Source organism: Hypanus sabinus, chromosome 12, assembly GCF_030144855.1.
Source record: "Hypanus sabinus isolate sHypSab1 chromosome 12, sHypSab1.hap1, whole genome shotgun sequence".
Taxonomy (NCBI): Eukaryota; Metazoa; Chordata; class Chondrichthyes; order Myliobatiformes; family Dasyatidae; genus Hypanus; species Hypanus sabinus.
The window spans coordinates 60429984-60444091 of record NC_082717.1 but is presented as its reverse complement, the minus strand read 5'-3'; the positions used below and the strand labels follow the sequence as shown (position 1 = coordinate 60444091).

General features: G+C 46.8%; 1 protein-coding gene across 1 annotated transcript in view; it reads left to right on the top strand.

Moving 5' to 3' along the window:
- The window catches only part of sft2d1 (SFT2 domain containing 1), a 74750-nt gene that overhangs the window by 44588 nt on the left and 16054 nt on the right, over positions 1-14108 (top strand). The window contains exon 4 of the mRNA XM_059986045.1: positions 10968-11049. Coding sequence (XP_059842028.1) covers positions 10968-11049 — 82 coding nt within the window. The remainder of the gene's footprint in view (positions 1-10967; positions 11050-14108) is intronic.

Below are 14108 nucleotides of genomic sequence, written 5' to 3'. Positions count from 1 at the left end.
TCACTCCATGAGCGTCTCCAGCTGAGTCTTCCTGCCTCCCTTTAGGGTCAGAGGGAGCACCTTGTCAGGCCCTGGTGATTTTCCACCCTGATTTGTCTCAGAGTAGCAAACACCTCCTCTGTGAGCTGTACAGCGTCCATGAAGTTGATGCCACTTTGCCTCACATCTATAGACACTGTATTCATCTCCTGAGTAAACACAGATGCAAAGCATTCATTTAAGATCATTCCATCTGTCTTGGATTCACACATGGATTACCATTCTGGCCTTCCAGAGAACAAATTTTGTCCCTTGCAATGCCGCCTTTTAGCCTGCACGAGGAAATCTGCAGATGCTGGAAATTTAAGCAACGCACACAAAATGCTGGTGAAACACAGCAGGCCAGGCAGCATCTATAAGGAGAAGCACTGTCGACGTTTCGGGCCAAGACCTCCTGATGAAGGGTCTCGGCCTGAAATGTCGACAGTGCTTCTCCTTATAGATGCTGCCTGGCCTGCTGTGTTCCACCAGCATTTTGTGTGTGTTCCTTGTTTTAGCCTTCCTTATTTATTTCTTAAGTGTTCTCGTACATTTCTTGTACTCCTTAAGCAATTATTTTGTTCCTACTTGCCAATACCTGCTATGCTCCTTTTTTCTCTTAACCAGGGCCTCAATATCCGTTGAAAACCAAGGCTCTCTACACTTTTTACCTTTACCTTTTATTCCAACAGGCACATTCAAGCTTTGTACTCTCAAAATTTTGTTTTTGAAGGCCTCCCATTTGCCATTCATTTCTGATACCATCAGAATTGACCTTTCTCCAATTTAGAATCTCAACCCATGGACCAGCTCTATCTTTTTGCATATTTACTTTGAAACTAATGGCTTTACTAGATGCAAAGTGTTCCCCTACACAAACTTCTGACACCTGCCCTGTCTCATTCCCTAATAGCAGATAGGGCATCGAATGCTCTCTCATTGGGACTTCCTATGGACTGATGAAGGAAACTTTTCTGAACACATTTGACAAACTCTATCCCATATAGTCCTTTTGCAGTAAACCACACAAATGCTGGAGGAATTCAGCAGGCCAAACAGCATCTATGGAAAAGAGTACAGAGGACATTTCAGGCCAAGACCCTTCTGCAGGACCTTTTATAGTATGGGGTTCCCAGTCAATAAGTGGAAAGTTAAAATCACCTACTATAACAAGCTTTTATTTCTTGTAACAGTGTGTGATTTCTTTACACATTTGTTCCTCTAAATCCCTAGGATTGTTGGGTGTTCTTTAATCTAGTCCTATTAACGTGGTCATATCTTTCTTTTTTCTCAGTTCCACAAATAACCCCTGACTAGTCAAGTTCTCCAGTCTGTCCTGACAGAGCACTGCTGTGACATTTTCCCTGACTGGTAATGCCACTCCTCCTTCTTTAACCCCCACTGCTCTGTCATGTCTAAAACAATAGAAACCTGGAATATTGAGCTGCCAGTCCTGGTCCTCCTGCAACCAAGTCTCACCAATGGCTAAAACGTTATAATTCCAGGTGTTCATCCATGCACTGAGCTCATCTGCCTTTCCTATGTCCTAATGGTCTTCTGGGCTTATAATGCTTTATGTAGTAATTCTAGAGATCTAATGCTAGATGCCAATTAAGTATGACTATTCACACCAACGTGCTACAAAACATTCGAAGTTTGATACATCAAACCCATTGTTAAATGCTGATATGGTAACTAAATTGCTGGAAGCACTCAGCAGATCAGGAAGCATCCTTGAAAAATTAAGTAGAGTATCAAACCCTTTATCAGACTTACATTTATCTACTGTACATTAGATTAGTACTCTGCCTGCTGCTATTTACACTTCTGTTGCAACACTCTACTTAATCCGGTTCTAACCACATCAATAATTTTACTGTTGACACAGCAGTGGTTAGCCTCATCAGCAACAGTGATGAGCTGGCATACAGAGAGGAAGTAGAGAGGTATGGACTGGTGCAAACACAACAACTTGAGTCTCAACGTGGACAAGACTAAACAGATGATTGTGTATTTCAGGAAGTTGCAGGCTGACCACTTCCTACTGCACATCAGTGGCTCCTCTGTGGAGAGAGTCAGGAGCACCATGTTTCCTGGAGTGCACATCATAGATTACCTCACCTGGTCCCTCAACATCACCTCTTTAGTCAAGAAAACACATCAGCGCCTCCAATGAGGAGATCCCCACCCCCATTCTAACTACCTTTTACCGGAGCACTATTGAGCGTGCCCTGACCAGCTGTATCACAGTCTGGGATGGGATTTGTAAGGCATCTGACTACAAGTCTCTACAAAGGATTGTGAGAACTGCTGAGAGAATCATCAGGATTTCTCTTGCCCCACCCCACCCATCCAGGACATACCAGAAGTGCTGTGTTCACAGAGCCCTCTGCATGGTCAAGGGCACCTCCCATCCTTCCCACAATCTCTCTGACAGTCCTTGTTCTTGCACTACAGTGCCTCCTGTCAGGTGGAAGTTACTGCAATGTCAGAACAAGGACTTTAGGCTAGCTAACTGCTTTTTGCCCCTGGCTTTGACTTTTGAACACCTTGCTACACAGTACACATCATCCATGACAATGCCAGTAGCAGTAATATTGTTGTATATTTAACTATATGTTGTACATGACTTTATGTCGACTTGTACGTATATCTAAAGATTTTTTTCTCTTAATATTATTTGATATGCTGTATGGTTGTATGTGATATATCTACTGTATTTTGCATCTTTGTCCCTGAGGTACATTGTTTTGTTTAGCTGTGTAAATGTGTACAGTTGAATGACAATAGACTTGAACTATGTTGCACCAGCTCACTCAACTGTCTAGATTGCTTCAAAGTAATATTGCTCCATTCTCCTCACAAATCATGCAGCCAATAGATTTATTCTTAGAGATACAGCACAGTACAGTCCCTTGTGGCCCAGTGAGACCATGCACTCAATTATATGCATGTGATCAATTACCCTACTGTAATGTGGGAGGAAACCAGAGCACCAGAAGAAAACTCGCGTGGTTATGGAAAACATACAAACTTTTTATAGACAACAGCAGGAAATGAACCTGGGTTGCTGGCCCTGTGAAGTGTTACACTAACTGCCACGCTACCTTGCCACCCCTAGCTTTAGCAAGGCATTGTTTTCTTTTTCAGAAGTCCATGATGATCTATTCAGTCCTATTATTCTTTTGAAGATGTTCAATATATACATCCTTCATTAAAGGTTGCACCATTTTCCCTACTACTGACCATAGGCTAATAGATCTCTGATTCTCCGTTTGCTCTTTTCCTCCTTTCTGAAATGATGGGATCATATTTGATACCCTTTAAACTATAGGAAGAATTCCAGAATCTCTAACCAGAGCATCCCATATTGGTATAATCTTTACTGAAATTTGGTTGAGAGAGGTGCAAGACAGACTGCTCAATGTTTAGGTATTTCAGACATGATAGAAAGGGATGTAAAAGAGTTGCATTACTCATTAGAGAGAATATCACAGTGCACCTAGAGAGGACAACTTGGAGGGCTTATCCAGTAAGACCATATTGGCAGAGTTCAGAAATAAGAAAGGTGCAATAATTTGGCTTCCAAACATTTAGCAGGCAATAAGAGGAACAGATATTTTGGCAGACTTGTGGAAAGATGTAAAACAATGTTGTTGAAGTCGGTGATTTTTAACTTCCCCAATATTAACTGTGACTCTCTTAATGTTTGGGACTTGGATGGGGCAAAAATTGTTAAGTCCTTCCAGGGGGATTCCTTGAAACAAGAAAAATATTGTCCAACCAAGGAAGGGGCTATACTAGACTTTGTTCTGGATAATAACCTGGTCAAATGATTGAAGTTTCAGTGACAGAGCATTTTGGGAACAGAGATCATAATTCTGCTTTTTAAAATAGTTATCTATGAAATAAGACTGCTCTGTGGGTGAAGCTGTTAAATTTGTGGAAAGCTTTATTCCAGCAGTTTTAGCTAGGAATTGGGGGGTGGGGGGATAGATTGGGAGTGGCTGTTTGGGGATAAAGTCACATCTGAAATGGGTTGGTTAGATTTCAGAATCAGCATGTTGCTGTGAGGATGAAAGTCAGGCCTGGTAAGGTGCAGGAGCATTGAATAACAAGGAATGTCATAAATTTAGTCAAAAAGAAAAAACAATTGCATGCAAGATTTATGAAGCTGAAGTTAAAGGAAGCAAGAAAGAACTTGAACACAAAATTAGAATGGCAAGATCCCAGAAGACTGGAGAGCAGCATTGTTTAAGAGAGGCCAAAAAGATTATCTGTGAAATTTTGGGATGATGAACCTTATACTGGTGGTAGGGAAATTATTGGAGAAGATTCTTAGGGACTGGATTTACCAGTATTTGGCAACTCATCTCACATATCCCCTAACCCCTTATATAGAAAATCGTGCCTCTCATTTCATCTTTAAAATTTTTATAAACCCTGGAGGAGAAGACTGAAAACAACTTGAAGTTGCTCTCTCTGCTGCTAAATAAACTACTGTAGCGGTGTGCTACATGCAGCGCTAAAATTACGACACTGGGTCAGTAACTGCAATCGAAGCAAAAACTTTATTCGAAATCTTCAGCCTCACTTTTAAGCCTCCCTCAACCTGCCCCCCGTGGCGCAGAGGCTCCAAAGCTCTGTGCTCGCAAACCCCCGTAGGCTATCTAATTGTGAGCCGGTTCGGATGTGCCAGGAAATGGGTCGCCACATAACCCCCCCCCCCCCAGAACCGGCTATACACCCCCCAATGTCCACAGTCTGGGCCAGAACCTGCTTGGGAGGTCGGCCTCTGCGCCAAGGTTCCGGAAACTCGGCCGGTTGCGCCAGGTCCACATGGGCCGGTTTGAGGCGGTCCACCGTGAAAACCTCCTCTTTCCCCCCCAACGTCCAGCACGAACGTGGACCTGTTGTTCCGGAGCACCATAAACGGCCCCTCGTATGGCCGCTGCAGCGGTGGCCGATGCCCGCCCCTTCATACAAACACAAACTTACAGTTCTGTAGGTCTTTGGGTACGCAGGTCGGGTGCCGCCCGTGCTGTGAAGTGGGTATGGGGGCCAGGTTACCGAGCTTCTCGCGTAGTCTGCCCAGGACTGCTGCGGGATCTTCCTCTTGCCCCCGTGGGGCTGGTAGGAACTCCCCAGGGATGACCAGGGGCGCGCCGTATACCAACTCGGCCGACGAGGCGTGCTGGTCATCCTTGGGCGCTCTGCGGATGCCAAGTAGGACCCAGGGAAGCTCGTCCGCCCAGTTGGCTCCTCGCAGGCGGGCCATGAGGGCCGACTTCAGGTGACAGTGGAAACGCTCCACTAGCCCGTTCGACTGTGGGTGGTAGGCAGTGGTGTGGTGCAGCTGAGTCCCCAAAAGGCTGGCCATAGCTGACCACAGGCTGGAGGTGAACTGGGCGCCTCTGTCGGAGGTAATGTGGGCCGGTACACCAAAGCGAGATGTCCAGGTGGCGATCAGGGCTCGGGCGCAAGATTTGGAGGTGGTGTCGGTGAGCGGGACCACCTCTGGCCATCTTGTGAACCGGTCCACGATAGTCAGGAGGTGCCGCGCTCTGCGCGACACTGGCAGGGGGCCCACGATATCCACATGAATGTGGTCGAAACGCCGGTGGGCGGGATGGAACTGCTGCGGTGGGGCTTTGGTGTGCCGCTGCACCTTGGCCGTCTGGCAGTGCATGCACGTTTTGGCCCATTCACTGACCTGTTCGCGGAGTCCGTGCCAAACGAACCTGCTGGAAACCATCCGGACAGTTGTCCGGATGGAGGGATGCGCCAAGTTATGAATGGAATCGAAAACACGGCGCCGCCAGGCTGTCGGGACGACGGGACGGGGCTGGCCGGTGGCGATGTCACAGAGTAGGGTCCTCTCACCCGGGCCCACGGGGAGGTCCTGGAGCTGCAAACCGGAGACTGCGGTTCTGTAACTCGGAATCTCCTCATCCGCCTGCTGCGCCTCTGCCAGTGCCTCAAAGTCTACCCCTTGGGAAAAGGCATGAACGGTAGGGCGAGAGAGCGCATCAGCCACGACATTGTCCTTACCCGAGACGTGCCGGACATCCGTCGTGTATTCAGAGATGTAGGACAGGTGGCGTTGCTGGCGGGACGACCAGGGGTCGGACGCTTTCGTAAACGCAAAGGTAAGCGGTTTGTGGTCCGTGAACGCGGTGAAGTGCCGACCTTCTAGGAAGTACCTGAAATGCCGGATTGCCAGGTAGAGCGCCAACAGTTCCCGGTCGAAAGCACTGTACTTGAGCTCGGGCGGCCGCAGGTGTTTGCTGAAAAACGCCAGGGGTTGCCAGCGACCTGCGATGAGTTGCTCCAGCACCCCACCGACTGCCGTGTTAGATGCGTCCACTGTGAGGGCGGTAGGGGCGTCCATTCTGGGATGTACTAGCATTGCGGCGTTCGCCAAAGCTTCCTTCGTTTGAACAAAAGCGGCGGCGGACTCCTCGTCCCAGGTAATGTCCTTGCTCGGACCCGACATCAGGGCGAACAGGGGGCGCATGATCCGGGCAGCTGAAGGGAGGAAACGGCGGTAGAAATTCACCATACCTACGAATTCCTGAAGGCCTTTGATCGTGGTGGGTCGGGGGAAGTGGCGGACCGCATCTACCTTAGCGGGCAGAGGGGTTGCCCCGTCTTTAGTAATCCTGTGGCCCAGGAAGTCAATGGTATCGAGTCCGAACTGGCATTTGGCGGGGTTGATTGTAAGACCGTACTCACTCAGTCGGGCGCAGAGTTGACGGAGGTGGGACAAATGCTCCTGACGACTGCTGCTGACTATGAGGATGTCGTCCAAATAGATGAATGCGAAGTCCAGGTCCCGTCCCACCGCGTCCATTAGCCGCTGGAACGTCTGTGTGGCATTCTTCAGGCCGAACGGCATGCAGAGGAACACGAAAAGGCCAAACGGGGTAATGAGAGCCGTTTTGGGGACGTCGTCAGGATGCATCGGGATTTGATGGTACCCTCGGACGAGGTCTACCTTGGAGAAGATCCGTGCGCCGTGCAGGTTTGCTGCAAAGTCCTGAATGTGCGGCACAGGGTAGCGGTCCGGTGTGGTAGCCTCGTTCAGCCTGCGGTAGTCGCCGCACGGTCTCCAGCCTCCCGTCGCTTTGGGCACCATGTGCAGGGGGGAGGCCCATGGGCTGTCGGACCGCCGGATGATCCCCAATTCCTCCATCCTCTGGAACTCCTCCTTCGCCAGTCGGAGCTTGTCCGGGGGAAGCCGCCGAGCGCGGGCGTGGAGGGGTGGTCCCTGGGTCAGGATGTGGTGCTGCACGCCATGTCGGGGCTTGGCTGCTGTGAACTGCGGTGCCAGAACCGATGGGAAATCCGCCAGGACCCTGGTGAAGTCGTTGTCGGACAGCATGATGGAGCCGAGGTGAGGGGCTGGCAACTGGGCTGCACCCAGGGAGAACGTCTGAAAGGTCTCGATGTGTACCAGTCTCTTCCTGGGCAGGTCAACCAGTAGGCTGTGAGCCCGCAAAAAATCTGCACCCAGAAGCGGTTGGGCTACGGCGGCCAGTGTAAAGTCCCACGTGAACTGGCTGGAGCCGAACTGTAGCTGCACCTGACGGGTGCCATAGGTCCTTACTGTGCTGCCGTTCACGGCCCTCAGGGGGGGACCCGGTGCCCTGCTGCGGGTGTCGTAACTCGTCGGAGGTAAAACTCTGATCTCGGCACCAGTATCGACCAAAAACCGGCGTCCCGACCTTCTATCCCACACATACAGGAGGCTATCCCGATGGCCAGCTGCCGTAGCCATCAGCGGCGGCTGGCCCTGGCGTTTCCCGGGAACTTGCAGGGCGGGCGACAACGTCGGGCTTCTGCGCCCCACCGCTGGTGGTAGAAGCACCAGTGTTCATTGGGCCAGGAGTTGGCAGGCTCTGCGGCCGGGCCTGGACTGATTTGCTGCTGGGAGCGTGGCTGGGAGATCCGTGCGATGGACGCCCCGCTCACCTTTTTGGCGTTCCACAGCAAGTCTGCCCGGGCTGCCACCTTCCGGGGGTCACTGAAATCCGCGTCGGACAGCAGCAGGCGTATGTCCTCGGGCAGCTGCTCCAGGAATGCCTGCTCAAACATGAGGGAGGGCTTGTGTCCTCCAGCCAGAGACAACATCTCATTCATTAAAGCTGATGGAGGTCTGTCGCCCAAGCCATCCAGGTGCAGTAAACGGGCAGCCCGCTCACGCCATGAGAGTCCGAAAGTCCTGAGGAGCAGGGCTTTGAATTCTGTGTACTTGCTGTCTACCGGGGGCGACTGTACGAACTCCACGACCTGGGCCGCTGTGTCCTGGTCGAGGGAGCTCACCACGTAGTAGTAGCGGGTGTCTTCTGAGGTGATCTGGTGAACGTGGAATTGGGCTTCGGCTTGCTGGAACCATAGGTTCGGTTGCTGTGTCCAGAAACCCAGCAGTTTCAACGAAACCGCATGAACAGAGGCGGCGTCGGTCATTTCTGGTCCAAAAATCGTTTGGACCGTCGGGGTCACCAATTGTAGCGGTGTGCTACATGCAGCGCTAAAATTACGACACGGAGTCGGTAACTGCAGTCGAAGGAAAAACTTTATTCGTAATCTTCAGCCTCACTTTTAAGCCTTCCTCAACCTGCCCCCCGTGGCACAGAGGCTCCAAAGCTCTGTGCTCACAAACCCTCGTAGGCTATCTAATTGTGAGCCGGTTCGGATGTGCCAGGAAATGGGTCGCCACACTACCACCCTTAATTATCATCTTCCTTGTTTTACCCCATTTGCTCACCCATCCCCATATTTCCCACCTACAATGCCATCTAGTCTATCCTACATATTGATTTTAAAATGTTCATTTCTTATTTAAGTAGCTTTCTGACCTTATCTCTCTTTATCTTCATTAATCACCATGAACTCCATGTTTTCCGACCCTGGATTTATGTCCGGACTTAAGCGTTCATGATATTGGGTGATGTTTGTTAGCGTGGATTGACATTTGATCATCAGATGCAATATATAGTGAGAATAAATTTATCTTTTTCATAATGGATGTATGTAACTAATAGTGTTCCGGGATCAATTCTTAGCTCATGTATCTGGTGTCCAAGTTTGTCATGGAAGTAGTTGGATTGAGAGTACTTGGATTCCGTAGATGGACAAATACTTTATAAATGGACCTGAGGGTTGTACGAATTCCTTTTTGCAAAGAGTTGTGAATTTCTGGAATTCTCTATCCCAGAGTTGTGGAAACTAGATTTACAGTGCATTGAAGAAGTATTCAGTCCCCAACCATTTGTTCACATAGATGTGTATTACAACCAGGAATTTTGATCAATTTAACTGAGAATATTTATTTCTGAATCACGTACTCCTGTTTTCTACAGTAGAGTCCAATAAGCAAGGCAAACTGTAAAGCATGAAGAACTAAAATTTCAAAATCTGAAGTATCGGTACTTAGTTAAACCACCTCATGCAGCTATTACAACTAATAGTCTTCTTGGATTAATCTTTATTAGCTCAACACAATGTGATAGAGTAAGATTTACCCATTCCTCCTTGCAAAATTGCTCAAGCTGTGCCAGGTTAGTTGGGGTGGCAGTGGACAGTAACCTTGAAGTCTTGCCAGAGATGTTCAATTGGACTGAGGTCAAGATTCTGACTGGGCCACTCGAGGACAGAAAAGTTAACTTTGAATTACAGTACACCTCCTTGAAACTTTATACAATATTTACAGTTTTTTATTTTTCTTATTTGGTTCCAATGTTTCATTTTAATTTTAATTAAGTACAGATCAGCACACTGAAACTGATAATGGTTCTGCTTTTCATAGGGTTGGACACCCAGATTCAACCTGGACCTCGGTTTGCTGTAATTTCTTCCCTCATCCCAGATTAATAACGTTGTAAATTGCCTTAGAATAGTGGTCACCAATCTTTTTAAGCCCAAGATCCCCAGATCGATTTGTTACACACATGCGCACCAGGGCAGAAAAGACCAGAAGTAGAAATAATGTATAAACACCAGGGGTACCCACCCTTTTTTGCACCGCAGACTGGTTTAATATTGACAATATTCTTGCGGACTGACCGACCGGGGTGGGGGGTGTGGTTGTTAAACACGACCGGAATACAGCGATACTTGAAGCAGGTTCCTAATGTCCAGTCTATTCCACAATTTAGTTTTCGCGGCTCTCAGCACTTATCTTCTGTCCCGCTTGCTTACGTTTTTTCCGCTCTCAAAATTCAACGCATTTGTCTTTCAGTGTGGGGTGTTTGGATTCAGGGTACCGAAGCAGTTTTGAGGGCTTTATTGCCTCATTAGACAGCCTCCCAGCCTGAACTGCAGCCTCCCGCCTACCCACCCGCTGCCAGATGCCTTGGCCAGGTGCAGCTGGTTGTGGCTGGGGTGAGAGGACAAGGTCAGGACCGGAAGTCCCCATGCCAGGGCCGCGGCAGTCGCAGTCCAGGGAGAGTGACCGACCGAGCGAGGAGTGCGACAGGATGCCCTCCCCCCCCCCCCCCCCCCAATAGTATCTATCGGCCAACAAAAGTTTGTTTCAGTAGATCGCAGCGCGGTAGCTGCTCTGCTACTTATGAAACGCTGAGCCCGAATTAGATCGTCTGCAAATATTTTAGCACTGGGTTTCCCACGAACATTCGGTGTGCTAAACGGGTTTAAAGGCGACACCCATCTGTCTGCGCTCCAGGCCAGTAGCATTGGGCAGTTCTCACTGGCCGCGCGAGGCAACCAGTGATCCCTGGCGAAAGGGTACACCTAGACATGTTTTTACAAATAAACTAAAGAGGTAATTCTAATTTAAGATTTTTATAAATAATTTAATAATAATATAGTAATTGAGTTCGGCTTTGTCTCCTTTTTTTCTGGTGGAACAGAGAGTGCTTTAGTCTTGATAATTTTCTAAATCTGATTTCCAAGTTTTAAACTGTTGTCTACCTTTTCATTTCTAGCACCTGTTTTCTTATGGGACCACTGAAGCAGCTGAAGAAGATGGTTGACCCAAATCGTTTGGTTACCACCATTGTTATGTTGGTAATTGTGCCGTTACTATATAATATTTTGTTGTTATCAGGTCATACACTTGTAATGGAAAATGTATGCTTATGTGCTCCATAAATATATTTCTCAAAAATGCATGTCTCATCGGCATATGAAATGCCTATACAGGCAGTCCCCAGGTTACGAACTAGTTCCGTTCCCAAGTCCGTCTTCGGATTTGTACCTAAGTCGGAACAGGTACACCCGGTATTATTTAGTGTCAGTTAGTCAAATGTTTGTCTTAGTATATAGTATATATTTTACCTTTCTATGCATATAAAACACTTAAGAAACATATGTATTTCAATAATTGAACCACTGCATTGCTTAGTAATAATTGTAGCTTTCATTGGGGCAGGGCCTTTCACATGCTCCATTATTCTCACTTTATCCTTTACCTGTATTCTTTGAAGTTGTTCCAATTGTTGACTGACTGCAGCCTGAAGCTTTTCCAATAACTGATGGCATTTCACCTCTTTCCAATTGCTTTATTATTTCCACTTTATTTTCAATCATGAACATTTTCCATCAACGGAACAGAAAACTGCGGATTTTATGTTCTATCGCTGAGCAGCAGTGAACCATCTGATTGGCCTATCAGAGTTCTCTTTAGGAGCTAGTTGACTTGATCAGCATTTCTGATCTGGCTATTGTTCACGATTGCACTTAAACAAAATTCATCAGCAGCCAAGGGTAGCGGGTCTTGTGCTGCTCCAGGTCCTAAAGTCCACCTGCACTGAGACAGGCTAAGTGGGACAAATGGGGACGGTGCTGACTGGAAAAGGGGAAGGGGGGGTCAGGGCAAATCTTGCTAAGAAATATTTAAGCTAAATACACAGTTACACACTCAACACAGTGTTAACGGCAATGACTTAAAATGGTGGACAGTGTTCTCCTCCCTCTGTTCGTAAGTACAAGTTGTCCGTAAGTCAGACATTCATAACTCAGGGACTGCCTGTATCTACATATTTTTTAAATGGATATGCAAGTACTTGTGAAGTTTTCCCTAACCCAAAATGCAATTGCATAAGATAATATAGTACAAGTATTTTCCATATTTATCTATCTCTGTCATTCTTCACAACTGTTTCTACTGACAGAAGGGGGCAAAGGTGGCTTAAAACCAGTCGATTTGGGCAGATGAGGCTTGTCATCTGTGGTTGGCAGCTCATCTTGGAGAAGAAAGCTCTGATTCCCTACAACTATACCCACTCATGGAGAAGGGTTCAGGAGTAAATCCAGAGCTGGAATCTCTAAGGTGGTCCTATGTTGAGTTCAGTGCTGACTAGCAACTCCTGTGGCACCACTGGTGCCAATCTGTATTGGTCTCTGCTGTTCCTCTGGATGCATCAGCTGCATGGAGAGGGGGAGCCTGTTACATGGGCAACAGCTTGCTCTCCATATCATACTGCCCTCTCTTGTATATCACGTAGACAGCTGGGATTCAACATCCATGGTCAACCCCAACCAATGGAGGGCCTCAGGTTTACTTCCCTTTTGATTCTCTACAGCAAGCAGTGGGTACCCTCTCCCTACCAAGAGAGAGGGTAGCTAACAAATTTCACTTATTTTGAGTGATACCTATTTAAATCCACACATTCTAAAAACACTCTTAACACTCACAGAGGATTTCTATCTTAAGCATTTCTCAATTCACACAGAGGATTTCTATTTTATTTTGAATCATTATCTTGATTACTTCTATGCTACTTGCTCTCTACATTAATACTATTTTTCTCGGGTGACAATCGGAAGCATATGATATTTCCTCAGTTATCCTTTTAATACAAGCATTTTTGGAGACATAGTCTTGAGTTAATGCTGTAAAGCTAACTTCTTTGAATAATAAAACACACAACTAAAACACATCAGTCATTGATATATTAGATGATATTATCCCTGTGTTCTGCAAGCTTCCTTAAACTAAGCAACTTAAGAGTAAGCTTGTCTGTTAGAAACATAGAAAATAGGTGCAGGAGTAGGCCATTTGGCCCTTCGAGCCTGCACCGCCATTCAGTATGATCATGGCTGATCATCCAACTCAGAACCCTTTACCTGCTTTACTCTCCATACTCCCTGATCCCTTTAGCCACAAGGGCCATATCTAACTTCCTCTTAAATATAGCCAATGAACCGGCCTCAACCGTTTCCTCTGGCAGAGAATTCCACAGATTCACCAGTCTCTGTGTGAAGAAGCTTTTCCTCATCTCGGTCCTAAAAGGCTTCCCCTTTATCCTTAAACTGTGACCCCTTGTTCTGGACTTCCCCAACATCGGAAACAATCTGCCTGCATCTAGCCTGTCCAATCCCTTAACAACCAAATTAAATAACTTATTGTCTTATACTCTACTCTTGAGTAATAGTAAAGCAGGTGCAGTGACTAGCATCTGCTTGTACAAAGACAGAGCATTTGTGAAATACAGATCCTGTTGGGTTTTTTTAGCTTGAAGCTGATTACTGCTTTCCATTTACATTTTAAGAATTGAAGATTGACTTCTATTTTATGACCAGAAACTAAACAAACTGTTGATTAGAAGTTTACTTGCAATTGTTTTTGATCTTACAAGTGGCAAATGCCATTTATAAAGAAAGCTTAGCAAAATAACTAAGTTAATATCTATCACACACCCCCTCCTGCTAAGCAAAGATTAGCTCCTTCCTATCTATATCAGCTTTGCAGTCAAAACTCCTGCCAAGACTCCTCTTGGGAACAGACTATCACTCCTCCATCAGTTCCAGAAGGTTATCAATACTGGAAAAGCCTCCCTTCACTCCCTTTCATCCGATGCTCAAAGAATTCATTGACTGCTTCCCATTGTAAGAGTTTCTGTGTGAGTATTCCCTTCCTCAAACTGAGCTGCACACTGTTCTTTGCAGTTTGCGAAAAGTCACCATTATAACTGTCCATAAACACGCGACAATGATACATCAATGTCCACATTATAAGAGGAATAGGTAAAGAGGCGAGTACGAGGCAGTGTATAGCACAATAGTCATACGAGACATAAGTCATAGTAGTTCAGATTAGGTACGGGAGTTAATCAAGTCTTGTG